At 41.4% G+C, this 27847-nt stretch overlaps 2 protein-coding genes across 6 annotated transcripts in view; one reads left to right on the top strand and one right to left on the bottom strand.

Annotated features, from left to right (window-relative positions):
* Nucleotides 1-12487, top strand: part of TTC39C (tetratricopeptide repeat domain 39C) — a 38038-nt gene extending 25551 nt beyond the window's left edge. Inside the window, exons 9-14 of the mRNA XM_071554659.1 lie at nt 45-154; nt 820-943; nt 5615-5712; nt 6607-6711; nt 9102-9140; nt 9953-12487. Of these exons, the coding sequence (XP_071410760.1) occupies nt 45-154; nt 820-943; nt 5615-5712; nt 6607-6711; nt 9102-9140; nt 9953-10042 (566 nt within the window). The 3' untranslated portion in view covers nt 10043-12487. The remainder of the gene's footprint in view (nt 1-44; nt 155-819; nt 944-5614; nt 5713-6606; nt 6712-9101; nt 9141-9952) is intronic.
* An 8866-nt stretch (nt 12488-21353) lies between these two features.
* OSBPL1A (oxysterol binding protein like 1A) overlaps nt 21354-27847 on the bottom strand; it is an 82940-nt gene continuing 76446 nt past the window's right edge. For all 5 annotated transcript variants that reach the window (XM_071554656.1, XM_071554655.1, XM_071554653.1 and 2 more), the window contains one exon: nt 21354-22518. In XM_071554656.1, the coding sequence (XP_071410757.1) occupies nt 22416-22518 (103 nt within the window). In that variant the 3' untranslated portion in view covers nt 21354-22415. The remainder of the gene's footprint in view (nt 22519-27847) is intronic.

The raw sequence follows: 27847 nt of genomic DNA, 5'->3' as shown, positions 1-27847 counted from the left end.
GTTTCATATACTGGTAGTGTTAACATAGTTCTGTATTCATACAGTGTGTCAAGGAGCCACTGGTGATATCAATGGTGCTCAGAATGTGTTCAAAGAAGTTCAGAAGCTTTTCAAAAGAAAAAACAATCAGATTGAACAATTTTCAGTGAAAAAGGTTAGTTTTAGCATAGTCTGACTTGTTTTGGTGTAGTAATTATGGTTAGTTCAATTCTTTAACACTATTTTTTTTGAAGGGTGTATCTGTTTTCTGTTGTGTTGCTTCTGTAGAATTAGTGGGAAGGAAAAGAGTGATAAAAATAGTATCAAAAGTATTTGGAGGACCTAGCAAAGGAAATGTGAATTAGCTATTCACAACTAAAGTCATTATTAAAGATAAAAATACATGATACTGTAGTTGCTTTGGTAAATTTCCTTCCAGCTTTGCCTTTCTGACTACTTTTTATCTTGTCTTCTTGGTGAAAGCCTTACTTCTTTTGAAAGCTAGGAGTTGTCCAGGAAATAGCACCCATCTTGCAGATGTTACTGTTTCAGCATCCAGTCAGTGTGTGCTTGGGTATGTGAAATACAGTAAAACCAGTCAGGCTCTGCATACGAGAAGTTTTAAGTTTGATCAATATGTAAGCCCTTAAATTAGTTGGAAGATTCTGCTTTTTAGCCTTAAAGTCTTTAAGCTGTTAACATCAACTTACTTTCATAGCATTGCTGTGTGACTTTATGAAATAGTTAAAATAACTGTTTGTGATACATTGTTTGTGAATATTATGTTCCCATAAAAGCACAATGACAGATCTCCCTTCCTTCTTTCTCCCCACTTTGCAGGCAGATAGATTTAGGAAACAAATGCCGACCAAAGAGCTCTGTGTCTTGGCATCCATTGAAGTGTTATACTTATGGAAAGCCCTTCCAAACTGTTCCCTCTCAAACTTACAGCATATGAGTCAAGGTATAATATGGTTCCTTCATTTATTTATTTACATTTTAAAATGAAGTGTGTAATTTTGTTCTGTTGTGTGGAGTAGCTGATTGTACTGGCATTAAAATTTAAACTTGCGTGCAATGTCATTGCAAAATACAATTTGAGTAACCATAGAGTAATGTCCCATTGTGATTCAGCCTTAATACTTCATTGCTGCTGCATAGAGTTATTTGTTAATCATTGTTTAAAATGAAACAGTAGCATGATAGTTAGTTACTGTTCCAAGCCACTAAGCAAAATATAAGTAATTTAAATGTAGCTACAAAATCAATACATAAATCTACCTATTTGTTTCTTCATGTCAGTTTACTCTCTGAGGAAACAGGTAGCTTGTGAGGTCATCTGTGACATGATATGCATTCTGTTTGTCTTTGCTGCTGGGACCTTTAAAGTGGTGAATGGGTTGTCCTTTTTCTCCAGATGTCTTCAGGTGTCTGTCAAAGAAGCTTCCAGTAGCAGTGTTTATCATGAGGTGTATTGTATTTCTCCCTCCATCCAGCAGTCACTTGTGTTTGCATTTTGCAAACAGCTTCAAGTTGGTTGGAGAGAAGCTCCCCTTGGGCAACATGAGCTCCCAGCCCAGGGGCATCCTGAGCTGCATCAAAAGCAGTGTGGGCCGGAGGTGATTCTGCCCCTCTATCCTGATCTGGTGAGACCCCACCTGGAGTACTGCATCCAGCTCTGGGGTCCCCAGCACAGGAAAGAGATGGACTTGTTGGAACAGATCCAGAGTAGGCCACTTGGATGATCAGAGAGCTGAAACACTTCTCCTATGAAGAGACTGAGAGAGTTGGGGCTGTTCAGCCTGAAGAAGAGAAGGCTTCAGGCAGACTTTAGAGCAGCTTTCAGTACCTAAAGGGGATCAGCAAGAGAGCAGGAAAGAGACCTTTTACAAGGGCATGGAGTGACAGGACGAGGGGGAATGGTTTTAAACTGAAAGAGAGCAGGTTTAAAATAGATACTGGGAAGGAATTATTGTGCAGGTGGTGAGGCACTAGCACATGTTGCTAAGAGAAATTGTAGATGTCCCATCCCTTTGGAGTGTTCAACCAGACTGGACAAGACTTTGAGCAACCTGATCTAGTGAAAGGTGTCATACTGTCTTGGTTTGAGATAAGCAACTGCCAATTCCCCCCCAAGTACAGAGAGAAAAGCCTCCCTCCTAACACCAGGGAAAGGGAGGAAAAGAGAGGGGAAAGAAAAAAAACCACTTCAAACTGCATTTATACTAAACCTACATATATTTTTCACAGAAAGAAAGAGACAATAACAATTAGAAGAGAGTACAAATATACACTCACACAAGTCTGCAACAACAAGTTCCCCACCTCAACTTCTTAACGAACACACAAATTCTACTGTCCTAACTACACATTACTTAAGAAGAAGCTTATTCCCCAGGGAGACAAACCCAAGCAGAAAGGAGAGACCCAGAACAACACATTTTACTTTCCTGAGGTACCCTGTGAGCCAGTGGTGGGCCTGGTCTTCTCCATCTCCCCTGGGACAGCATTGTGCGTCCTCCCAAGAGGAGGGCTGAGAAGCGACTGCCTTAACCACTCCCACACTGGTTCCTGCTTCCCTGGAGATGATGTCATAATGTGGTATGGAATACAAAGTTACTGGCTAGAAGAGGTCAGCTGTTAGCTCAGCCCAGCTCAAGTCAGCTGACAGCTTCGGCCTAGTCCAGACTTCAGAGCCCAAATCTAGGCCCACCTAGGTGAACCCATGACATTCTCCACCCCTTATTCCATACCATATTATGTCACTCATATCTTAGGTTCTCATGCTTAAACACTCTGTATTGTTCCAGGGCTGTTTTCCACCCCTCCATAATGTGGCTAAGAGTCCATTAGGATGGGGTAGATATTTCAGACAGGAACAAAGCAGTTCAACTCAGGTCATCTTATCTGATGATTCATGTCTTTTACTAGGGTTACCATCCTCTCCTCAGGAGTCTCTAGTTTCCCACTGGGGTTAGAATAGTGTTCACAGTCAAATCCACCCCTTGGCCTCATCCACCTACAGGTGGTCTGAGGCATGATAGGCCCATCAAGCCAGGAACAACCCTCCCCCAGCCAGTCCAGGGTGTGATGTTCTTCATCGGCTCAGCTCTTGGGCACATCAGCACTCACACGACGGGTTTTCAAAGATTCAACTCAAACGGCAGTGTCCCACCACACATCAACAGCTTACGCAGGCTTCTCTTCATGTCTTTCTCCTCGGTCACACAGAAGTACTACAGTTCACCATGTGAGCCATCCCCCTTAGCAGCAGTCCTAACAGCTTTGGCAGCCTCGGAAGCAGCCCCGACAGCAGTACAAGCAAGCAGCAGAGGCAGAAGAAGCCCCAGCGGCTCGCAGCCCTGGCTCGCTCGCGGCCTCTCACGGCTCGCGGCCTCTCACGGCTCGCGGCCTCTCACGGCTCGCGGCCTCTCACGGCTCGTGGCCTCTCACGGCTCACAGCCTCTCATGGCTCGTGGCCTCTCACAGCTCACAGCCTCTCACGGCTTGCAGCCTCCCCCGGCTCGCTCGCAGCCCTGGCGGCAGCCCCGCCAGCGACAGCTCTGGCTCCTGTGGGTCACTCAGCACTGCGGGCGCTGGTTCCGGGCGCCGCATCTGTAGGGTTCTCTGCAGGGGGTTCGCAGCTCATCTTTTCCCCGTTCACTGGAGTCTCACAATGGCAAGCACGCTTCACAGCTGTGGATAACCTTAAGAATAGTGTTCACGGTTAAATCCACCCCTCGACTTTATCCACCTACAGGTGGTCTGAGGCACCATGGGCCCATCGAGCCAGGAACAACTCCTCCCACCTAGGTGAACCCATGACACATGCCCAGAACAGAGAGCTTGGATTTACAAGAACTTTAAGAACCCTTCCAACCCCAACCATCCAAAAAAGACTCTCTTTTTATAATTTATATCTTTAATTATTTATAGATAATGACTTGCTCATTTAGAAAATAAAACAACAATTTTCTTCTATGGCACTGGGTTTTTTTTGTAATTGTGAAATTTGAGAGATTGTACACAATTTTCAGGTTAAGCTAGAAAACTACCAGTCGAGAGTCAGGACTGGTAGTGGTGTTTGTTCTGGTTTTAATTTAAGATAATTTGTCCATTTAAACTGCATGATGGCACTGGGTTATATTCAGATCCCTAGTTTTCTAGTCACATTTTAAAGGTAAGCTTTAAAAACAGATTTACTTACGTAATAAGAAATGTAAGGATTTTTTTGGCTGTCATTTGCCTTCAGAACAGTCAGCTTTAAAGGTGTAAAGAGGATGTATTCTCTCCTGCACACTCAGAAAGCAGTATTATCTTCTAGCCAGTGGTTCACATTTTAATGTGAAATGGCAATATAGATGAAAATTCAGAGATAATCTTGTAACTTAGACATTAACAGATGTGTCTGCATCAGCCATCCCTGGCTGAAGACTTTTTACACAATGAGAATGTTATTGCTATACTTCATGTGTATCCCAAGAGCATGGATGATAGGGGATTTTTTTAATATATTTGTTTCCTCTTCTCTTGAACAATTGGATTGTAATTTGCTGTAGTGGATTTCCAGGCTTTTCCTCTGGGCTGGGACTTGACTTAAAGGAATTAATTTGTATCCACCTGTATCTCTCTAAGTAAAATACCAAGTAACTCAAGACTTGCAATAACAGTGAAAGTTGCCAGCCCAAATACTTCATGCAGCCCACTCTCTAGTTATCCATAGGTGGCTTCTTTGGCTTGTGTATTAATTGTTTTGTGAAGAGCAGGGGTTTTGCGATGAGGCAAAATGTGTAAAGAGCTGTACTGCTCCAGAGACAGCAGTTAAGGGATGAAAAGCCCCGTAGGCCTCCCTGTACCTTTGCCTTCCTGGAGGTGATGGTGCAGACAAGTGCAAATGGCTCCTCATGGAACTAGTCTTGGTTTAACAGAGCTGGCACTAAGAAATAAGCTTGTTCAATGGAGCCTGATTAATCTAGAAATGGTTCCATGGATTGTGATACAGGCTTTCCTGGAAACAGAGCACTACTCAGCTGAGGCACAGTCTGTCCCTGGATTGTGGACCAGCTGAGGTCTGGCAAAGGAACTTTATTCTCTTGTCATGATTGAGAATTGTGGTGCCAAAATGCTCTAGTCTGGATTTTTAAGTGCAGTACAGATTTTTGTGTGTCTCCCACTTGGCTTCAGTTCAGGACAGATCAGGTTTGTCTGAACTGTTCGCCCTGTGCTCTTCGTAACTTGGACTGTGTATTTTTCTCTCAATATGTGGGACAAACCAGTTTCCCATAACACCAGAAGGAGGTGATTGTTTCTGAACTTTACATTTTAGTGGATATTTCAAAGTCTGATGGAGAAATGGATTCTCCTCCTCTTGTGAGAAGAACATACCAACTGCCTTTGACTTCAGCTCATTAGTTCCTGTTAGGAATTGCTCTCATGAGTGACAAGATTTATTAATGATGTTCATACAAAATGGGTTGTATTTAGAAGAAAACAAATTGCTTTATATTAATGTTACTAGCATCTCCTTTTTCTGGTTAAATCAAAACATGGGACTTAAAGACATCATAGACCATGGTTCTTTTCTAAGGAAGGGTTTCAATCCATCATGTTTGTTTACTGGAATCTTTTCATTAAGCTTGTCAGGATGTTGATGATTCATCAGCTGTTGGTTTGAGGAATTTGCTTCTTGGTGCCATACACAAATGTTTAGGAAATTCTGAAGATGCTATTCAAGTAAGTTGTTAAATGGTAACTTAATCCTATTTTACGAGCTATTCTGTTAAACAGTAAATATTGTTGACTAAGAGTGTTAAGCAAGTCATTAGTTTTCAGTGCTAGTGATCATTCTGGTTTGTGAATTCTAACTGGATTCTAATAAAATCTTTTGCTTTAACATGTCTTCGTTATATTCTGTGTTGTTAAAGTAATTCATTATGCTGAATGAACATGGCAGCCCAAGTGGCTTGTAGCAGCAAGTGTTCAGGGAAAGGTAGGAAGAATAACAGTTATAAGAAAGTTCTTGTTCTGCTCAGATTTACTTTGTCCAACAATGAAAGCGATCTTTTTAAAAAGAAGTACCTTGGAGATGGACCTTTAGATTTGCTGCTTCTCCTCCAGGATTAGCAGACACAGAGGTTTGATTTTTGGCACCCATACCAAAAAAAAGTTTTGCCACTGCTCCAGGTTTTGGTCTGTAGGCACAACTTTCCTTCTTCCTCCCCAAAATGGAATGCAATTCACATAAACAGCAAGATCCTGGCTTTGAATCCCTCCCCACTCCTCATTTCTCTCATGCACATCTTAAATAATCTGGGTACTTAATCTCTGATGTCAAAGTTCCTTGTTAGATCTATTATTTTTTTCAATATGAAGTTTGAAAACTCTTGAAACACTCAATTTATTACTTGGTAAAACTCCAAACAAGTAATTTTGCTTTGATACAGTAGTGTTGGTAAAAACATCTAGGAACCTATGCTGTTGTGAATATTTAATGTATTTTTAATTTAGCTTTGGCTAATTTCTCATACTTAAAGTTGAGCAGTGCTTTTGTATTGTTTTGAAGTATCAAACAATCAATTTTAATGTATTACTGCAGTCTTGTTTCTTTTTTTCTTTTCATTTTTACAGTACTTTCAGCGAGCTGCTAAGGATGAACTCTGCCGTCAAGGCAACTTGTATGTCCAGCCATATGCTTGCTATGAACTTGGCTGTATTCTGTTAGACAATCCAGAGGTAATAGCATAACCTGCTTTTAAACTCTTAAAATGATCATAAAGAGTCTACATACCACTGTAGAAAGAATGAAACAAAGTTTATAGGTGATAATGTATGTTAAGTTTTAAAAATCCATTTTATACCTGCCACAAAGAAACCTACTTATTTTGGTTTTGGGGTTTGGGTTTTTTTTTCAGTCCAGGAAATGGAATGCTTTTTAGGTAACCGTGTCTTATTTTTTCAATATAGAGAGTGTTCCTGCTGCTGGTGGCAAAAAAAGGCCTGGCCAGAATGCATTGGGTAGGCAGGGATTTATTGTCTGCAGGTGGTATTTAGTATGGTGATTGCCTTTTCTTACCTATTTAATATCCTGTTGGATGCCATTCAAGCTCAAAGTTTACTTGCGGTTATCCTCTCCCAATAGAATTTGATGCCTTCCTAAAATAGCAGGTGCTTTCAGTCATTTCAATTGCATTAAACTGGTTGTGTGGGTATTTTGACTTTCACCCTGAGCAATGAGGGTTTTGTTGTTCTGGATGAAAATAATCCACCTGGCTTTAAGCTTGTCCAAGTGGCTTGGCCGGTGATATGTTTGATTGTTCAGGTCTTTGGACATCCTCTGCCTCTTAGGGAACCTGGAGAATCTTAAAGTAGAGCAACTTGTGCATCACTTGTGCTGTTTTCCCTTCTGAGACGTGTAACAGCACTATTTGGAGCTCATGCCACTTTGGGTAGTACATCCTTAATCAGATTGAAAGTTAGAGGAAGTGGTTACTGGGTACTGACATGAACCCCCCTTTATTGTCTGTAGTGTATTAAGTAGCTGGGCTGATAATGTCTCATATTCTTGGAAGTAGTTGTGTTGATAGTATCTCATATTCTTAAGATTCTGTTGTCAGTTGCTTTTGATACTGTCAGGTTTAATCATCTGAGCTGAACCTTCCCCTTAAAGTGGGAAGGAAAGGAAAATCTTTCAATAAAGATAATTGTTATGACAAAGAACAGAACTAGAAAATTCTTTTAAAAGTAATTATACTTGTTGAAAACTGTTATCCAAAACTTAGAGCTGGGCCTCGAAGCCTGGAAGGGAGGTCTAAATCCTGTAATGTTTTTGGTACCTTTTTTCCATGTTCATATTTAAATTTGATTGTGTCAGGTCTCTCTAAAAATAAGGGTGTGGTGGGTAGGGAAGTTATGTTATGATTTGGAGAATATGGTAGTGCCTTCCTCCTGCTTTACACATAGTATGTGCACACAGTAACCAAGTGTGCCTCGTGTTGGGTGTTCGAGGGCTGAACAAGCCTCAGCTTGTAGTCCTGCAGAGAAGCCGTGGGGACGTGCAGGAAACTCCCTCTTGTGGCACCAAACAATGAGGACATAAATGGTGCTTAACTTGAATAAAGTGCAATGAGGTCGGGAAATGCAAGATTTGTAGGCGAGTGAAGACTTTTATAGAAAATTTCATTTACTAACTGAGGTGTCCTGGTAGAGCTCTATAATGGCTAAGGAAGGGAAGGGAGTAGGATTTTCTAAATCACGTTTACCTGAGAGGCTGAGTGTATTATAGACCTGAGCAACAGATATAGATACAGATATATAGAGAGAGATAAACATGCATTTTAGTATAAAAAACATGCTGTTATTAAATTTAATTAATTTTTAAATTATTGATAATTGTAATTACATGTTTGTTTTACCATGTGATCTGAATTATCTTTGTAACTTTAAATGGAGTTCTAATCAAGTTCTTTTTGCTGTAACAGTATTAAAGTCTTGAAATTTACAGATTTTTTTTTTGTAAAGACACTGATTGTAAAGTTACCAATATAACGAGATATAGTAGTATTTACATACATTTGAACAAGATAACTTAATTTTTCTTATCAGGCAGTTGGTTATTTATTTGTAAGACTTAAAGTAAAAATGTACTATGGGATAAGAAATAAAACAGGAGATTTTCAGCAGTAAATATTAATCTGCAAATACATATATATTTTCCTTAAGAGTTTGAGATTTCTGGAGCAACTCTTAATGCTTAATATCCAGTAACTTGTTTTGTAAGTAAATGGTTTAAACTTTGATTAAGAAGCAAGAATTACCCCATTGATCAATTAGTCATTTAATTGTAGCCTTGTTTGTTCTCCTATGCATTCCTGTAGCTCACCATCATCATCAGCAATTTGCATTTTAAGCTGAAATTTCTCCTTTTCTGTTGATTAGAAATACGTAATACTGCTTTTCTTGGGTGCCTCATTAATATTTCAAGTTTCCCAGTTTGAGAGGGTTTTGTCTGCTCAGTACCTTATTTCAAGATAGAGGTGATACTTGGGGCTGACCAGGTAATTCACTTTAGTTTTTTTCTCTAACAGTTGTGATGTGTTTCTAATGCAATGTTTGTCTTTTTGTAGACTGTGCCAAGAGGCAAAACCTTACTGCTCCAAGCCAAGGTAAAACCCAAGACTCTTTCAAATTTAGCTTTTTGAGATGAGGGTATTTGGGAGGTTGTCTTTGGGGTTTTGGAGCAGGGGGGAGTGATGTTAAGTGGTGATGCCCCTCACCTGTAATCTACAACACTATCATGTACATATACATTAATGTATATGATGCATATTTATGTGTGTTACATAGGCATGTATTCCTCTGTCAGTCATAGCACAGAGCCCACATTAGTGACCTCTCCTGGACTGTTAGAACCTTCTTAAGTTTTTCAACTAAGATTTTGCAACAGAAATTTAGAAAATGACAGCTCTCCATATCTTGTCAGTTCCAACTGGTTCCTGCTTTGGGCTTGTTGGGATTTTCTGGAGCTTTTGGATTATCTCTAATAATCCATTTGCTCTGGGTAATGTGGGGATATTCATAGAATCACTTGGCTTGGAAGAGACCTCTGAGATCATCAAGTCCAACCCTAAATCCAACCCCACTTTGATTACTAGATCATGGCACTCAGTGCCATGTCCAGTCTCACCTTAAAAACCTCCAGGGTCGGAGAATCCACCACCTCCCTGGTCAGGCTATTCCAATGCCTGACCACCCTCTCTGTAAAGAACTTCTTCCTGATATCCAGCCTAAACCTCCCCTGGCAGAGCTTAAGCAACATGTTATTGCAACATGTAATCTCCAGTTGACCTCTTTTCTTTGGACTCTGTTGTATCATGACTTCTTAAGCACTACTACCAAAATGATCTTCATATTCTGAAGTGAAGGAGGCCAATAGTTACATGTTGTGTGGGTTTTTTCTTGTGTTTTTTCCCCCCAGGAGGAATTTACTGGCTATGACTTTGAGAACAGATTGCACGTCCGCATACACGCAGCCTTAGCCTCTCTAAGGGAAGTAGTTCCACAGTGACGAACAGCAAGTCTTGTTATCCTTTCCCACAGTTTCTGCACTTTAAGATGAAGCAGAAGAAAGAGCTGTTGGGAAGACCAGCTTTTCTTCTGAAAACCACTTGTGCCAGAGACACTTCCCTAGTATGGTCAGAGGGGGTATGGCTTAGTAAAAACATTACAGTTTTAACTAAAGGTAAATCAATCAGGAAGAAGGTTTAAGTGACCTTGTGTTTTTAACTCTTCATTTTTTATTTTGTTTAAACCCAGCTGAACACAACTGCTTGTAACTCTGTGGGTGAGCCTAAATAAGCACACATGATTTACTTAAACAATATAGGCAAGTGTGATTTTTACCTTTTAAAACAGATCTAGATGTAAAATATGCCAAGGGAAGCACTTCCATTTTGATTAGAATAATACAATAAAGTAATTGGTGTAAATTTTGAAGTTGGAAATGGTCATAATACTCTTTAAGTATTAACCAATACACTGGGGAATAAAAGCTGTTCAGGCATAAAAAGCAGATCTTACTAAATTTTAGTGGCTTATGCCAATTACCTCATGATGAGCAATCTGTGCATTTTTAAACCTCTCATCCTCTTCCATTCTTTGTCCCAACTCAGCTCAGACATGTGATATAAATTATGTCAGTGTTTAGGATCTCTGCTTCTGGTGCATTCCAGCCAAATACTTTGACATGCAGTTACAGTGTGGGCAGTTCTTATTTCTGCTCTTAATGTTCTGAATGTAATGTTAAAATACATAGGCCAGATACAGTAATTTTATGTATTTTTCATTCAAGCTGCTCAATTGTTACAGCAGTGACCTTTAAAAGGATTTAAAAAACCCCAAAACAACAAAAGTCTGCATTGGTAGTTACACCAATACTACAGTATCCTAAGTCTCTGGATGCTATTTCATATCTGTGGCATTAAGATATTGCCATACCTCAGAGAGCTTAAAACTTTTGTCATGACTAGATAATTTTTAATACTTGGCCATCTGTGTGCTTGTCTGTAGCTTTTTTTTACTTTGCCTGTAATATAGTATTTCTTTTGGTTTTATGTTCAGTTAATGTCATATTCTAGGAAGATAAATATTTTTTTAAAGAAGCTTATGAATGGAAATCTGACCAGAAAGTTAGTTGAATTATGTTACTTTGGAAAGCTAAGAAAACTGGATATCCTTGGAAATAGTTATTTAAAAGCCTTATCTTTACTTTGGTTAGGTTGCCTTAAACAGTTCCTTAGCTTAAGCTTTTTTTTCCTTACCTTTTTGTAGAGCATGTTGCCAAAGTCTGAGACCCTGCACACATCTAATCTTCACCGATTTGCTTTTGAGGTTACATCTAAAGCATGAGTGATACAGAGGAGAGAAGTAATGCCCTATTTGGTAGGCCAGATGAAGCAGTTGAGGCACTTACTTCTCTCTTGAATGCATAGTTCTGCTATGAAAGGCGTTCCTAGAGCAGTTAAACACTTATGTTGCAGTTCCTGAAGGAGAGGAGGGACTTTTAAAAGAGCACATTTTTATTTTTCTATAATCGAGATGTGTTACAGAGAGTACACTGGGGTTTTTTTATTCCATTTTGACAGTAATGTTGAGGCATAAATGGGTGTTCAACCTTTTTTGGTCAATCTGAATAAGTATTGACTAGAAAACAATATATTGTGTATATATATAGTGACTGCTTAGAGTTCAAAAATTATTTTAAAAATGGGCTTTAGTGTACTTATTTTGTTCTATCTGACTTTTAATGTTTTACAATCAGAGGCACAGTCTGTTCTGGATAAACAGCTGGAAACTGTATTGGCAGAATTCCTTTTAAATACACTTGGTAAATATGATAGGAGACTAGGCTGTTCAGGACACAAAGCACCTGCATGCGATTTGTGTTGGGATATTTAGGGTCTGCCTACTTGGAGGTAGCTGGCAAATTGTAGTAAATTTACTAAAAGGCCTGTTGTCACCAGGCCAGGAGTGAGAAAGACACTATATGTTCATTTAACAGTTTAATAACTCTGTGCAAATTGCAGCTTTTCTGTGGGCTTAGCAAATCATCACAACTCTGTGTTTCTGTATTAGTTTTTCCCCTCTCCTCGTAGGAGAATCTCCTACATTGTAAATGGCAGAATTTATGTTAGACTGTGCCTGTGATGAGAAAAATCTCAATGGTATTTTGTGTAAACTTAAGTTTTTATACTTTGGAACTCGGAGGCATGGTCTGATAGCAATAATGGAATATGCATCTTGCTAGTTAACATGTTAAGGCCATCTTTACTCAGACAGGTTATTTTTTGTTGATGTTGATGCGGTTTTTATCTCAATATGACTCCTTTCAAATAACTAGAATTTTTAGACGTCACAAGGTGGCATATTTATTGTGATGTACTGTAAATGTTGTTAATTTACAGAACTTGCACTTTTATATTTCTGAGTAAAATTAAAAGAAATGTGGACATGAGTTTTGTTCTTTCGCTCCTTGAGTTTGTCCTTTAATTGGTGGCCTCCTGATCAAGACTATACTGAGTATTGGGAAAACTTCTGGGATGTCAGGTGACTGTAACAAAGTTTTCTAGTCAGCAGTTACCTCTAGGCTTTGATCTTCCAGTATAATTACAGTCTCCTGGTTTAGAAAGTGAGTTACATGTCATGTTGAGCTCAACCATAGAGTGAACAATATTTAAGGTAAATTTTTAAGACACCAAATTCACTGTTCTTCATTAAAGAACCACATACAGTTGTATTTATTGTATTCCTACACCTTTGAAAAAATGTTTCTAATTTACTCTGAAGCAAGCACTTTATTTTCTCCTCTCTCTGACTTTGAATGCTTGTTTCATATTCTAGTTATGGTTTATTCTTAAATAAAATTGCCCAAATGCTGTATTTAATTGCTTTTCAATTTACAACAATGTGATTGTCTTTCCAACAGTTGATTGTACTTGTGTTTAAAAATTGCTCTGCAACTGCTTGAAGTTTGAACAGGACCAAGTGTTAGGTGGGTGTTGTTGGCTGTACGTGGTGTCACAAGGTTGCTAATCAAACCTTGCAGTGGTGTGAAAGCAGCACTCTAATTCCTTTTCCAGTTGTCATGACGAAATACCAGCAGTGGTAGGAAGCCCTTTCATGAGAAGTTATGCAATCCCAAAGAAGTATTGTTAAAGGTAACCTTAAGAAGTCAATTTATGCTTATCAGTCTTTTCAGGCAATTGGGCAGCAAGTGGTATCTGCCAGGAGCTTTGCAGGCAGCCGAGAGTGCAAAGGAAAAATGAAATTTAGGAGTAAGAAATACAGGTATGTTGACTCTTATTCTTCATCCTGAAGCAGCTGTATGACAAATTATTTTCTATAAATTCTAGGAAAAAAAAAAGGAAGGGAAATGTTTCTCTGCTAATTACAGTTTGAGTAGAATCTTATACAATATTGCCTTGCCTTCTCTTGTTTTAAGGTTAGAAAGTACTGCTTCAAAAAAGTTTTATCTGGAAAAGTTGACTTAAGGTGGAAATACACAGGAAAGTTCCAGTTCTGGTTCCTTTTGATCAAAGAACATTTAAAACAGGTTATTTTATACAGAGATTCAGGAAGCATGAGAAGCTGCTGTTTCTGCACTGAGTTATCTGTATCTGTATACAATGCTCTTCCTTCATGCCAAAGCATATTCTTGTGTGAAATTAGCTGGTGTACAAGGTGCACTGGAACAAAAGATGGTGTTCTTTTACAAAAGGCCTACCTTTGTCACAATGGTGGAGATAAATATTTTCCCTGAACTTCCAAACTTGTTTGAAGTTATAAAAGTGTGCCATTGTTAGGAGATGGTGGAAAGTCTTATTCCTGCTCACCACCCCTCTTCTCCACCCCACCCTTTTCCTACCAGATGGTAAGAAATTCAACTTGAGGCAAGCTTTCCAGAATTAATGCTGAATTATTTCTATTTCTGACCACTTTTTTAAAGTATGTTTGGACCCCACAGCTGGACCCAGCATAGGTTACCAGGGCAGATGCATATTTGAATTGAATTGTATATTGCTTCCCTCCTGCTCAGAATCTTTCTGCTTACTTACTCAAGATTTTCACAACCTACTTAGCCCTTGTATTTTAACCACCAGTGCGTTTTAGCCACAAGATCATGTTGTAGTTGTCCTACTGTTACCCCTGATTTTTTCATTGCTGCTTTTTCCAAAATGCTTCTTACCTTTTCATGTAACCTATTCCAAGATGGTGTTCCAGTCAAGTAATCTTTTAAGCTCAGCAGGACTGGCTGATTCTCAGTGTTTTTCAGTTGTTTCTGGCAAGCTGTGCTTAGCTGTAGAAGATTCCCAGGTGGGCAGAGAGGAAGAGGTTAAAAGAAAAAAAAACCAACTTGTTTGAGTTGAAGATTTAAGAAGGGAGGGACAAAGAGGTGGTCAGAGTTTGCCGAGCAAACCCATTTGTGTAAGAAAGACCTCCCAGTCTTCCACTAAAAGCAGTATGTTTACTGTATTGAAAAAAGGTATCTGTACTGCTGGGACATAGACTTCTTCCTAGTTATGAATGACCTGATCCTTTTCTGGTAGAAAAATACGGCTTATCTGTGACCTTGATTCGACAAAAGGTGGTAGGACAAGGTAATTACCTCAGCTGGGCCAGACTGCCTGTAGGCTGACAGGCCTCTTTGGGACCAGAGGGTGACATGTGTCAGTAAAATAGCTGGTAATGTTACTCTCCATGGTTTCCAAAACCAGCATTCAAGTTCCAGCACAGTGAATTAGTTTCCAGACATATTTTTAATGTAGCTGCTCTGAAGTTTCAGACAGATACAATTTTATGTTAGGGCCTGCAGCCTTTTTAAATATTTATGGATGTTTATGCTTCTATTACCTCTGATAATATATTTCTGTGGTTTATGGCATCTGTACTTAAGCATCTTTGAAACTTGGGCTGTGCAGAGCTTTGCAGACCTAAAGTTCTGAAAGTTTTGCAAAGAAGCAAATGTACAAGTTACTCTCTGCTCTGTATTCATTGAAGATGGTTTTGAAGTAACTGCCTGACTACCTTTGCACCCAGGTATGTGTAATGCCTTTGTGAAGTCCTGCTCCTTTCATATGTTCTCAATACAGAAATCTAGACTTTGGATCACTATCCCTACTCCAAAAATGATACATTTTCTAGTTCTAGTATATGTATATTCTTGAAATATTCTTTCTATAGGAAAGCTGTTCTTCCCAATTTCATGAGTCGTAACATAATATTTAATGTTTTTAATATTATGGTCTGTGTTGTCACTCTCCAGGACGGAAAACTGAAAAATTACTTTCTAAGGATTATTTTATGGAAGAAGCATTTTGTGGTGAGTTTACCATTAAGATACTTTCCCATGAATGAAGTTGAAAGTGATAGGTCATTAAAAATTAATAGAGTATTCTGTTATAAACGTCTTACTTTTTAAAAGAAGCTATTGTAGATTTTCTAAACGCTTTAGCAGCCATGAGTTTTAAATGTTCAGTGGTGCTGGAATTCCCCTCAGGCTTATGTAGAGATGCAGACATCCAAGAAGACAAGAGCAGGTAGGTAGATGATGGTTTTCCCATTGTGATGAAGACTGATCTGCAGTAATGTTGGTGGTTAAAATTTTTTATTGCGCCACAGGCTCCTGATCATGGCTTGTCCCTGTGATCTTTCTGCCTTTGTGATCCTCAGAAATACAGTTCATGGTAACCTTGAAAATACAGCACTGCCCAGTTACCTTCTTTGTGCTTGCTTCATTGGAACAGCAAATGATCTCGTGTGTACCCACTGAAAATGTGTACTGCGAAGCAAATATCACCATCCTGGTGAGCTGGGGCTAGTGAGGTTTGTTTCAGGGTTTGCCCTTGCAATCATAAGGCTCTGCAGTACAAACAGAGCTGTTAGTAAGGAATAATCTCATTCCTTTTTGGGTGTAGCTGCCATGGCTGGAGAGGTTACAGTCCCTAGCTGTTTCCTCTGACCTCCTGCCAGAGGCCACCATGGAACATTGCTTCTCAAGTGCTGTATTTTGCAGTTCATGTTGGTTCAAATCCCTTAGGTGTTGTATATGCACTGTCTTAAAAGGCCAGGCTGTAACCAGGGGTGGGTCTGTGCACCCACCTGTTCCACCACAGCTGACAGAGGGGTGGGATGTGGCTGCAGCCTTCCTGCTTTCCACAGGTTGCAGCATTAGATTGTGTAGTATCATCATAACCCGAGGCTGAGGAAAAAGTTACCCTCATCCTATGCTGGGAAGAAATGTCTCTGGTTTGGCTGCAAGTAAGGAAAACTGGCAAAGGCAGTTCCATGGAAGGTAATTGCCTGCACTCTGCATTAGGCAAATAAGCAGCAGAAAGGTGTCATGGTAGTGGGGGAAGGGAGGAAAGGCAGTGGCTCATAGGGCCTGAATGCTGAGGGCAGGTGCAGGACCTTGCACTTGGCCTTGCTGAACTTCATGAGGCTTGTGTGGGCTGCTACTCCAGTCTGTCCAGGTCTTTGGGTGGCATCACTTCCCTCTAAGTGAATCAACTGCACCACTCAGCTTGGTGTCATCTGCAGACTTGATGGGGGTGCGCTTGATCCCAGTGTCGTTGAAGAGACTAAAGTTTCGGTCCTAGTACAGACTCTTGAGAGTCCACTTACTGCTGGTTTCCACCTATCCAGCCAATTCCTTATCCGTGTAACAGTCTTCCCATGAAAATCCTATCTCTCCAATTTAGTAACCAGAATGTTGTGAGGGACTGTCCAAGACTTTACAAAAGTCTAGATAGATGACAATTGTAGCTCTTCCAGCTGTTTTGATGTGTCTTCTAGTTCCACGCACGCTGTGCCTCACCTAAAAACTCCACTGCGCAGGCTGGAAGGGCACACCCACGTGGGGAGAGCCCTTCCCAAATCTGCATTCGCAAAGTTTGGCCATACATACATGATGTGTCTTTCAAGAGGATCTGGACCATGATCTTACCAGGCACAGGCTGACTGGTCAGTAGCTCCCACAGTCATCTTTTTTGACAAATGGGTGTGATACTCCCATTTTCTTCAGTCGCTGGGAACTTTGCCTGACTGCCATGACTTTTCAAGTATGATGGAGAGTGGCTGGAAAATTCATACACTCTCTAATAGCCTGTCAGTCATTTGCTTGTGTGTGAACTGACCCCTGCATGTTCACTAAGCTCCAGTACAGGTCCTTCACATAGCCCCCTGTTTTGTCCACCTGCTACTATGTGGTCACATAACTTCACTATGAGAGGGGATGATCAGAGAGGAATTCCTTAGCAAGCTCGAGCTTTCCTCCAGAGTCTCCCACCCACAGTGCCATGGAATCTGGGACTTGTGCGTTAGTAGGGAGCTGGCTGGTTTGTATAGCTGCAAGGCAGCCTTGTCTTTCTGTGGCATTGACTGCCTGGTAATGGCAGATTACAAATGGGTCTGAGTTGGCTTGGGCTGGCAGACACAATAATGTTTTTTCAGGGAGGATTTATCTCTGTCATGCTTTGAATTATGTCTCTCATTACTTCTGATGTCATGCAGAAAACAGCTCAGTGCTGCACTGTGATGTTGTATTAAAGACTTATCTTCTCTACTGCTACAGTGCTGGTTTTACATAGAATTATAGAATGTTGAGGGGTTGGAATGGGCCTTAAAGATCTCTGAGGTCTCTTCCAATCCACTTGATTCTATGATTCTGTGATCTAATCCCAACCCCCCTGCTATAAGCAGGAACACCTCCCCACTAGACCAGGTTGCTTAAGGCCTTGTCCAGCTTGGCTTTGAACACTGCCAGCGTTGGAGCATCAACAACTTCCCTGGGCAACTTGTTCCAGTGTCTTAGCACCCTCACAGTAAAAAGTTTCTTCCTAGTATCTAACTTAAATTTCCCCTCTTTCAAATTGTACTCATGGCCGGCACTTGCCAATTGTGCTGGAGACAACTCATAGGGGTGTTTGGGTTTTGTTTGTTTTTTTCAGTGCTGAGTGTTTTATTAACCATGTGATGGGACACTGTTTTCATCCCACACCATACTTTTTAATTTTCTTCCCTTGATAAGTACTCTAGAAGCCATTTTTTGCTCTGTATCTAAACCTTTTTTATGTCTTACCCTGTTCTTCACTGGGATACCTGTCGGTTCAATTAATCAGGATTGTCAAGGAAGTTAAAATGTCACCATCTATGCTTTTAATACCACTTGTATGACTCCAGAGTTCTGAGATGTTGCAAAGAGGAGACGTCGTCTTCTGGCTGGCTTATCTGATGTGCTTAATGTAAAAGGTTTAATCATAGAATAATTAATGTTGGGAAAGACCTCTAAAATCACCTAGTCCAACCATCAGTCCTCTGTAGCTGGAGAACTAGGGCCTTCAGATGGAAAGGCTGATGACCCATCAAGTGATTTAACTCAGGCTTCCTCAGTCCTCTTGGGGGAAGAACCATTACCTGCTCCTAAAGATTCATTTCAGGCTGTGCTTTCCTGTACCGAAGCTGAGGTTACTTTAAGTACCTTAAGTGAGGTTGTATCAGTGTGTTGGGATGATGAGCTGATTATGGATGCAGAGGTTCCACCTTTTACAGAGCAGTTTGCAAAGAAAATAATAATTTCCTTTGTAGACCAAACAGATCATCTGTTAAAGATTGAGTGTAGGCCAGGGCTCAAGTGCTACAACCTTGGATCCATCTGCTGCTGATTTAGTGTGTCATCCTGAGAGAACAGAATCTACAGCACAAGTGGAATCAGCTGACCAAGCTGTCATGCTAGGTAAGAAGGTTTGTGTATTTGTATCATCATCCTGGTCCAGCTTCTTCCTCTGCAGCTTCATGTGGTGTATAAATGGAAGATCCCCTCTGTCACTGCAATGCAGGGCAGAGATGATTTCTAAGAAATTACTGAACCAATCCTGTCTCTCCAGGATGTGGCTCCAGGGCACATACTTATTTCACTGCCTCGAGATTTCTGGTCCAAGAGATGTGGCTAACTCTGGGCAGGACTGCTGCACTCCTGAGGGCAAATAGACACACAGGAGTGATGGGGAAGGTGCCCATTGATGCCAAATGGTGTTGCTCAAAACAAGCTGTTATTTTCTCAAGCAGGTGTTAAGAGACTGAAGAGATGTGTCCTGAAGCTGAGAGGTGACTAGTTGGAGCCCTAGTTTTGATTCTCCTCCTCTGGAGGATCTTTTATTTCAGCACTGACCTAGAAGTTGTCTCTGCTGGCTCTTGGTGAGTGGGCTAATAATAATAAGCCTGTTCATCAATTCCACAAAGAGAAAGAGAGCTGGGGCTCATCTTTCTTGTTGAGGCCTTCACCAGCATCTCTTCCCTGGGGTGGCGCATGCCCAGCTGGAGAAATCTTCCAGGGTAGAGCTGCCCTGCTCCAACTCTCCCTGGAACAGCAGAATCTGTCCAAGCCCTATCCTGGTACAGCTGTGAGGTCTCAGCAGAGCATTTTGTAGAAGAGAGCTGAGCTTAGATCTGTAAATTAACAGTGGCCCTTTTTTAAACCAAAAAAAAACCAAATTACCAAACTTTTAGGGGAGTTTGTCAAAGTTAAGTTTCAAAAATACCAAACAAAAGAGACTCTGCTCTGACCATGTACAATTTTACTTTTTCTAGGCTGCAGGTGTTTGCTATCCCAGCTCCCTTCTCTAACATGCTTGCTTTTGCCAAGTGTAGGTATGTTTGGTTTAGACATTAAGGATTTACAAGGACTGGAACTTAAGAGTTCTGGATTCCAGCATTTCTATTTTTGGCTTTTTAGCCAGTCTCAGGTGACCAGGACAGTCATCATCACATTCTAATGTGTGTGGACCTTATGTTGCCTAACTTACTTGAGACAAGGTCAAAAATCACCACAGAGCCTCCCCACCTGCTGGAGCTGGTGCTCCTTATTCCTAGGCAACTTCTCAGCCTTTCCAGGGGAAAAGATCAGCAACTAGTCAGCTGTCACAAGTGTCTGCTCCAATTTATATGATGCCAGAAAAAGGATGGGGGATATTCTCCACCTTTTGTTCCAGTGGGCTCTGATGCTCAGAACGCACAGGATTGGAAGCCTGTTTCTAGTCCTGCTCTCTGTGCACAGCCAGATGCAGGTGCTAGGAGGAGATGCACTACATTCCCAGCTGACACAGCAGCTGATGTCTAATCAACAAGCCCTAGTTCTAATTCCTGCAGCTAAGCCCTGCATGCCCAGTGTTTTCCCACTTGCTGTCCTTCTGGATGATGTGATGTCTGCAAAGGTACACTCACCAGCTGGCAGTAAACACACAGGGCTAAGTGCTCCTGCAGAAAATCACAGTACTGCAAGGACAGGTTACCATTACATCAGACCCCATGCCTGAAGAAGTAAGTTTGGTTCTTGAATGACTGTTGTACCCAAGTTTTTAATCTCACATTTTTATATATCTTTATGCTTGTACCCTGAACTAAATTTTAGCACTTGTTTCAATTTCAGAGTGTGGGAAAATACCCTCACCTTGGACTGCATTTGGGTAGCAACTAGAGTAGTTCTTGCTGCACACTTTCTCCTGAGTTCATGTTAATTTTTAAACCGGTTGGGAGGAGAGACTGTTTGAACTTCAGGAAGAGGTCAGGAGAGATGGAGTTTATATATCGTAATAAAGTAACATTAAGCAAATGCTCAAAAAAAAAGTCAACAATTAGAACTGCATTCACATGCACAACATCCCAATGTTAGTTTTGTGTGAATTGTGTGCACTGATGCACCTGTTGCAGCTGTTTCCCTGAAGAGCAGCCCAGACTCTTCACTGTGCTGCCATGGTTTATGCATGGAGGGCAAGCAGGAACCAAATACTTTGCTTTTCTTAGCACTGAGTGTTCAGTGCTGTGTGACCTGCATTGACCCAGCAGTGAGGCTGCGTCTACAGATCTCAGACGCGCATGTGGAAGTCACACAGGAATTAAGACAGACTTCGAGAATCACTGGCCAGAGCAGAGGTGTGAGTGCAGAGATGACGCTTCCAACAGACAGCACAGGTAGTCAATTTCTGCATCTACAGGCTATTGTAAGAGCTGGGCCCTCATGTGAAAGGCTGCCAAACCTTGTCTATGCAAATATGTCTCAGCATCATGACCTGGGTAATTTGAGTGGTGCCTAGAATAAAAATAGAAAGCATCTCCTTGCCTTATTAACAGTTTCATGCTGAAGGACTTGAGCTGCTGGAAGATCTCAGCTCCCCAGACACCCCAACCCCTACCAGGAGGAGACTGGTCTTACTTAGAAGAAAAGAGGTCCCTGGAGCACAGGGAAGCCCACCATCCATCTTCATTGCAGCAGCTTTTGGGCCACAGTCAACACTGTCAATCACCATTCACTTTAGATTATATGCAAGAAGTTTTGAAGCCTTTATTTAGTAGCAATTAAATTATTCAATTAACACTAATTTCCAGACAGCAGTTAAAATATTGTACAAAGAGCACGCTGCCCTCTAGAAGCTCTGTACACAGTTCAATATAAACTTAGACTCTAAGATTGAGTGCACCCCACTGAAAAGGGGTAAAGCAGCTGTGCACAGGAGGCCTCACTGAGGTGCTGTACTACCTTTGAAATGCACAAGACTTCCTTGCAGGGAATTTGCACAGTACAGACACAGTCTTGTCCCCCTGCAATTTTCCACCAGGTCCTGGACTGATTAGGTTGTTGCTTTTTTGCAGTGGTGCTGGGCATCGGAACTTCTAGTGCATGGAACAGATTATTTTAAAACCTGTTACTAATGTGCAGTTCAAATCAAATTTGTAGATATTTAAATGGCTCTTAATTCCTTAAACCATAATGTTGGTAGCAAAACAGGAGAGCAAAATTCAAAACACACTGCACAAAACATTGAATAAATACCTCTGAGTAATGTTACCAGCTTAAACAACTGCATTAATGCTCCAGAGATGGGAACTCTTCTGGAATCTCCTGACCAGAGCTCAGGATTCAAGGGAATTACTTTAGTAAAAGAAAAGTCACTTTTTGAAAAATTACATCTTTACAGAAGTGACACAGCCTTTCTTCATTTAAGAATTGCAATTACTGTATGTGCTTTTAAACATTCCCATGTCACAATAAATAAAACAAGTTTTACTTGTGCCAATGTTACCTACAAACCAAAGTATTCACAGAACAGCTGAAGGTGTTCTATTCCTCATACACCACAACCTAATATAGGTGTACTCAGGGCAGCTCGAAACCACAGTGACTTACTTTGTCCACACAGGACCCACCATCAGCCAGAGTAGTTCTTCCCCTACCTCTAGGACTGCAGATCATGTACCACCAGATTTATTGCAGAGATGCTTAATATTCTGTTTGATAACATGTCAGTATTTTCAGGAGATAAGTAGAACAAGGGAAAATATTAAAACGGATTAAGACTTATTTGTATCAGTCAGAGGCTCCTTATTGCATTTTAATAAATATCAGGCAAGTTAAAGTAGTTTCTGTCCCAGTAGTTGCCAGAATAAAGCCAGTCCTGTGTACCAGTATGAGGATTGGGGCCTTGGTGGAACCATCTGCAAGAAAATATACAGCATGTTAGTGAAGCTATGAAAACACACTTCTATGTAAGTTCAGAACTGCTTTGCTGCATCTTCAGTAGGTTCAGCAATATTATTGTGATTGCAGGAGTTCTCTTGGTTTTAAATTTGTAAGTGAATTTAAAGTAATCTTCAGTGACTAGATCTCCGCATTTGCCACACCACTTAAATGTCTCTGAGGTGATACTACTGATACTACTATTTTGTCATTTGAAGCTGTCAAGATTATTGCACAGAAAAAGACAGGTACAGCTTCACTTCAAAGCAGTTGTGAACAACCCCTTCAGCATGCATAAGCATTAACAGTTTTCGCAAGACATGTAAACACTACAAGCACTGCAGTCCTGAAAACAGGAAAACCATTATTTCCTTGGATCTAGATAATCACCTGTTCTTTAAAGCCTTGTTTTGCAATGCATTTCGTCATAGAATGACCTGGTTTGAAACGGACCTGAAAGTTCATCTTTCAACCCCCCTGCTGTGGACAGAGACACCCTTCCATTAGACCAGGTTGCTCAGAGTTCCATCCCACCAGGCTGTGAACACTTCAGGGATAGGGCATCCACAACTTCTCTGGGCAGCCTCACCCCCATCACAGGAAAGGGGTTTTTCCTAATACCTAATCTAACCCCCTGTCTTTCAGTTAGAAGCCATTGCGCCTTGTCCTGGCCCTGCATGCTCTTGTAAATAGTCCCTCTCCATCTTGAAGGCTCCCTTCAGGTACTGGAAGACCGCAATGAGGTCACCCCAAATTCTCTTTCCAGGCTGAACCCCAATTCTCTCAGCCTTTCCTCACAGGAGATGTGCTCCAGCCCTCTAATCATCTTGCTGGCCCTCTGGACTTGCTGTAACAGCTTGATATTCCAGTGCTGGGGACCCCAGAGCTGGATGCAGCACTCCAGGTGGGGTCTCACCAGGGCAGAGCAGAGGGGCTGAATCACCTCCCTTGACCTGCTGGTCACACTGCTGGGTTTGCAGCCCAGGATATGGATGGTTTTCTGGGCTGCAAGTGCACATTGCTGGCTCATGTCCAGCCTCACATTCACCAGCACTCCCAAGGCCTTCTCAGCAGGGCTGCTCTCCATCTGTTCATCCCCCAGCCTGTATTGATACTGGGTGTCGCCCCAATCCAGGTGCAGCACCTTGAACTTGGTCTTGTTAAACCTCATGAGTTTAAACATGTTAAACTTCTGGGTGCTCCTCCACATTACTCTCATCCCATCCTTCTGGTGTGTCAACAGCACCACTCAGCTTGGTGTAATCTGAAAATCTGCTGAGGGTGCACTTGATCCCTTTTGTCTCTGTCATTAGTGAAGATACTAAATAACACTGCTCCCAACACATGCCCCTCCCTTGATGTCCATAGGGACTCTGAGCCATTGACAACTTCCCCTCTGGATGTGACCATCCAACCAATTCCTTATCCACCTAACAGTTAACTCACTGAATCCATCTCTTTCCAGTTTGGAGAGAAGGACGTTGTAGGGGACCATGTCAAAGGCTTTACAGAAGTCCAGATAAATGACATCTGTAGCCCTTCCCTTGTCCACTGATGTAGTCACTCCGTCATAGAAGGCCACGGAGTTGGTCAGGCAGGACTTGCACTTGGTGAAGCTGTGCTGGCTGTCTTGAGTCACCTCCCTGTCCTCGATGTGCCTTAGCAGAGCTTCTAGAAAGATCTGCTCCGTGATCTTCCCAGGCACAGAGGTAAGGCTAACAGGTTGGTAGTTCTCAGGGTCCTTTCCACCCTTTTTAAAGATGGGTACAATGGTTCCCTGTTTTCAGTCACCTGGGACATCACCTGACTGCCATGACTTTTCAAATGTCATGGAGAATGGCTTGGCAACTACATCAGCCAGTTTCCTCAGGACTCTGGGATCCATCTCAGGGTCCTGTAGACTTATGTGCACTCGGGTTCCTCAGGTGGTCACAAGCCTCTGTTTTATAGTGGGAAACACTTTGCTTCCCCATTCCCCATCCTGCTGTCCATCCACTTGAGAGGTGTGGGAAGAGAGGGTGCTAGTGAAGACTGAGGCAAAAAAGTTGATGAGTACCTCAGTCTGCTCCTCATCTGTTACAAGTTTTCCACCCTTGTTTATTGTGATTGTACACCTTCTTTGACCTTCTTTTTTTGGTTAACATACCTGTAGAAGCTCTTCTAGCTATTCTCCACATCCCTTGCCAGGTTCAGTTCCAGCTTTGCCTTAGTCTTCCTCACCCCATTGCCATACAACCAATCTTCATCTCTATACTCTTCCCAGGTTACATGTCTTTGTTTCCACTGCCTGTACATTTGCTTCTTCCCCTTCAGTCTGACCAGCAGTTAACTCAGATCAAGTGTGCCAGCTACCCTTAGTGGAGGTGAAATACCACCCACGGGCTGCAGAAATTCTGGATTATTACAACTTAACTGTGTTGCATTACACTGTTATCACTGGGAATATCATCTGAATGCCCCAAAAGCTGATTCCATCTGCATGGAGTTACTTGCCAGCTTTCACTAAGCTAGTTATTAGTAGAAACACTAAAGTTGAGCAGCTTCTTTCTTTCCTTCCCTCTCCCCTCCTGCCTGATCTGGAGGCGCATATAACATACGCACAGATCACACCTGCAAGGGGTACATAACCTTTCAGAGGGTGGGGGAACTATCTATCTATACCCTAAGATGCATTTACAAGGCCATACTACTGAGAAGTATTGCCCAGTGGTGAGTACAACCCTGTGAAACCACCACAGCACAGAAGTTTGCCTCCTCCCTCCTGTCCCATACATGTTCCTGGCAATCCTGCAGCCCGTTACTGAACACCACTTTCTGTTTGGTCCCAGTTACTCAATCTTCTGCCTCGACAATTCACAGTTCCAGACCTCAAGCATTTTACCTTCTTGCTGTATTTTGCCAAGCCATGTTTATGGCTTGCTAGAAGCTGTTTCTGTGGCTAATGTGCTCCATAGCTTCCTTGCGCCTCCTCACTGACCACAGAAGCCGTTTTTATTTTTTCTGTGACTCACTGCAGTGAACACACAAATCATCTTTTAGAGGCAAGGCAGCCTCTAACTCTGCTCTTCCCTTCTATGGTACCATAAGGCTTCAGAAGAGAGATTAAAGCATATTGAGACCAAATATGACTTGATCTCTTTAAAAAGCAAAAGCATAAAGGCCACCAGCACTGCAGTGCTGTGTTAGAAAGCAGGGCAGCTAATAGGCAAGTCTTGCTTGGCTCAGAAGATCTGAGGTACGTATTAGAAAAAATGCCTTGTTCTGCCTTCACGGAGGCAAACTGATCAGCTGAACACCGATGGTTCTCCTGCTGTCCTGGTTAAGTGAACTCAAGTCAACAGAAGTCGTTCACCTGTAGCACTGTACGTAGTTCACTACTGCTTCTCCTCCGCAGAGGAGCAGTCAGCTTTTCCCAAATAAGAGGTGTATGGGTGTGCTCAGGTGTCCACCAGTAACAGCAGCTCATTCTAGAGCCAAAGCCGAGTATTTGCCATGAGACAGTGCTATAAGCACAGTTATCTCACCTTTCAGATTAACGCATTCTACCACCAAATACCTCACTAGTGTGTCTTCAACACCTGCACAGGTCAGGACAATGTGCCCTACTTCAATAGGAGAGCAAAGGCAATTGGAAGAGACATACAAGACATAAAGCAGTAAGATAATCTCACCACATAAGTGATGGGGGAAAGAGGAGACAGATTTTCATCAAAAGCAACAGACCACTGCTGTGTTTCAGAACTGAATTAATCTTTTTTACTCAAGACTTATGATCACTGGTCAGCGTTTAAAATATAAAATGTTCAACATGAATTACCTCCTGAGAAACACCAAGACTCCACTTCTGAAGTGGAGTCAGAATAATTAAAAAAAACCCCAAAAAATCACTTGCATTTGGATAACTGCCTTATGAGGGAGGAACTCTAGTAGACAAAGCAAGAAGCCTACTTTTCTGTGTCAAGGAAATTTGCAGTAGTTTAGATCCAAGTTTATATTACACCACAGGATAAGACCTACAGATGACCTTCTGGGAACAGGTAGGAGAGTTCTCCTTCATGGTATATAATTTTTGTTCCCATAACACAACCCTTCCTAACACTTAACATTCATCCTTTATAGGCAGTCACATCTGGCATTCCTACTAAAGAGATCAACAGTAGGAATTTTCTGCCAAAGCTTTAGAAACATCCTGGAAAGCAGAGTTCTTAAAGGATATCCCAGACACACGCTGAGCAGGTCCACAGTATCTGCACAACAGCAAGTGAAGAACTTGTGAGTAGTGCCTGCACTAATTAGATAACCCAAAAAATATAGCTCTGAGTTGCCTCATGGAAATCCCCCAAATTCCAATACCAACTTCAGGCGCTTCAAGCTATACCTTAAGCTACTTCAGGCACCTGGAAGAACACAATATAGCTATCCCTTTTGCTTTGGAAACACTTGGTGAGAACTAGAACCAGTCTGAATTCAGGAATGAAAGAGAGGCACAAGGCTATCCAGCACTTAACAAGTTTACTTGGAAGTTTTAAAAAGATGTTATTTTCCACCAGTCTCAGGGCAAACAAACCCAAACACTTCAAGAGTGCAGGCAGAGGAAAAAGACAAAGGCAGACATGTCCAAACCTGGGACTCTGGGATGATGGGTGACTTCATTTAAAAAAAAAAAGAAGGAAAAAAAAAGTAATTTATAGTTACAAACATTTAAAAGGCATTTAATGCACAGTGTCTGAGTGTATAAATAGCTAGTTAATAGAGAAGAGATGAAGTTTGCTTACTTGTATAGAGTTTAGCCCTGTCATTTTTGTTCTGTCAAGGTACTGCCAATTCATTACTATGCTTTTAAATAGACCTTGTCTGGTCAAACTAGATTCATCTGGTCCTGTTTTCACAGTTTCTTTTTAGTTTGTGTGTAAGAGCTCCCAACTGACCCTTCTCATAGTTCAAAACAAAACAAAACAAAAGCCACAAAACATCCTGGCAGATCCCTTTTAAGTTAACTTTTCCCTTAGCTCCTCTCACTTTTGCAGTCAGTAACCTGCTCCAAAAGAAGGCAGTGACTTGGATAGCTGGGTGATACTTCACGAATTCTGAGAATACAGTACTGTCAGCACAGAGCCACTGATCATGGGCAATAAACTATCAAGTTTACCAGAGGAAGTGTTTCTTCCTCTCTTTGGCCAAGCATGCAAATTTGAGGCAATTATAAATTAATCAGCAACAACAGCCCTTACAAGTAGCTATCAGTGGCAACATCTTTTTTGTGCCAGAACCAAGAGGTGATCAGAAAAGACAACACAGTTTGTATTT

This window comes from Pithys albifrons, chromosome 4 (assembly GCF_047495875.1).
Source record: "Pithys albifrons albifrons isolate INPA30051 chromosome 4, PitAlb_v1, whole genome shotgun sequence".
In the NCBI taxonomy this organism is placed as follows: domain Eukaryota; kingdom Metazoa; phylum Chordata; class Aves; order Passeriformes; family Thamnophilidae; genus Pithys; species Pithys albifrons.
Note: the sequence above shows the minus strand (reverse complement) of the source record. Positions and strands in the feature narration are given on the sequence as shown.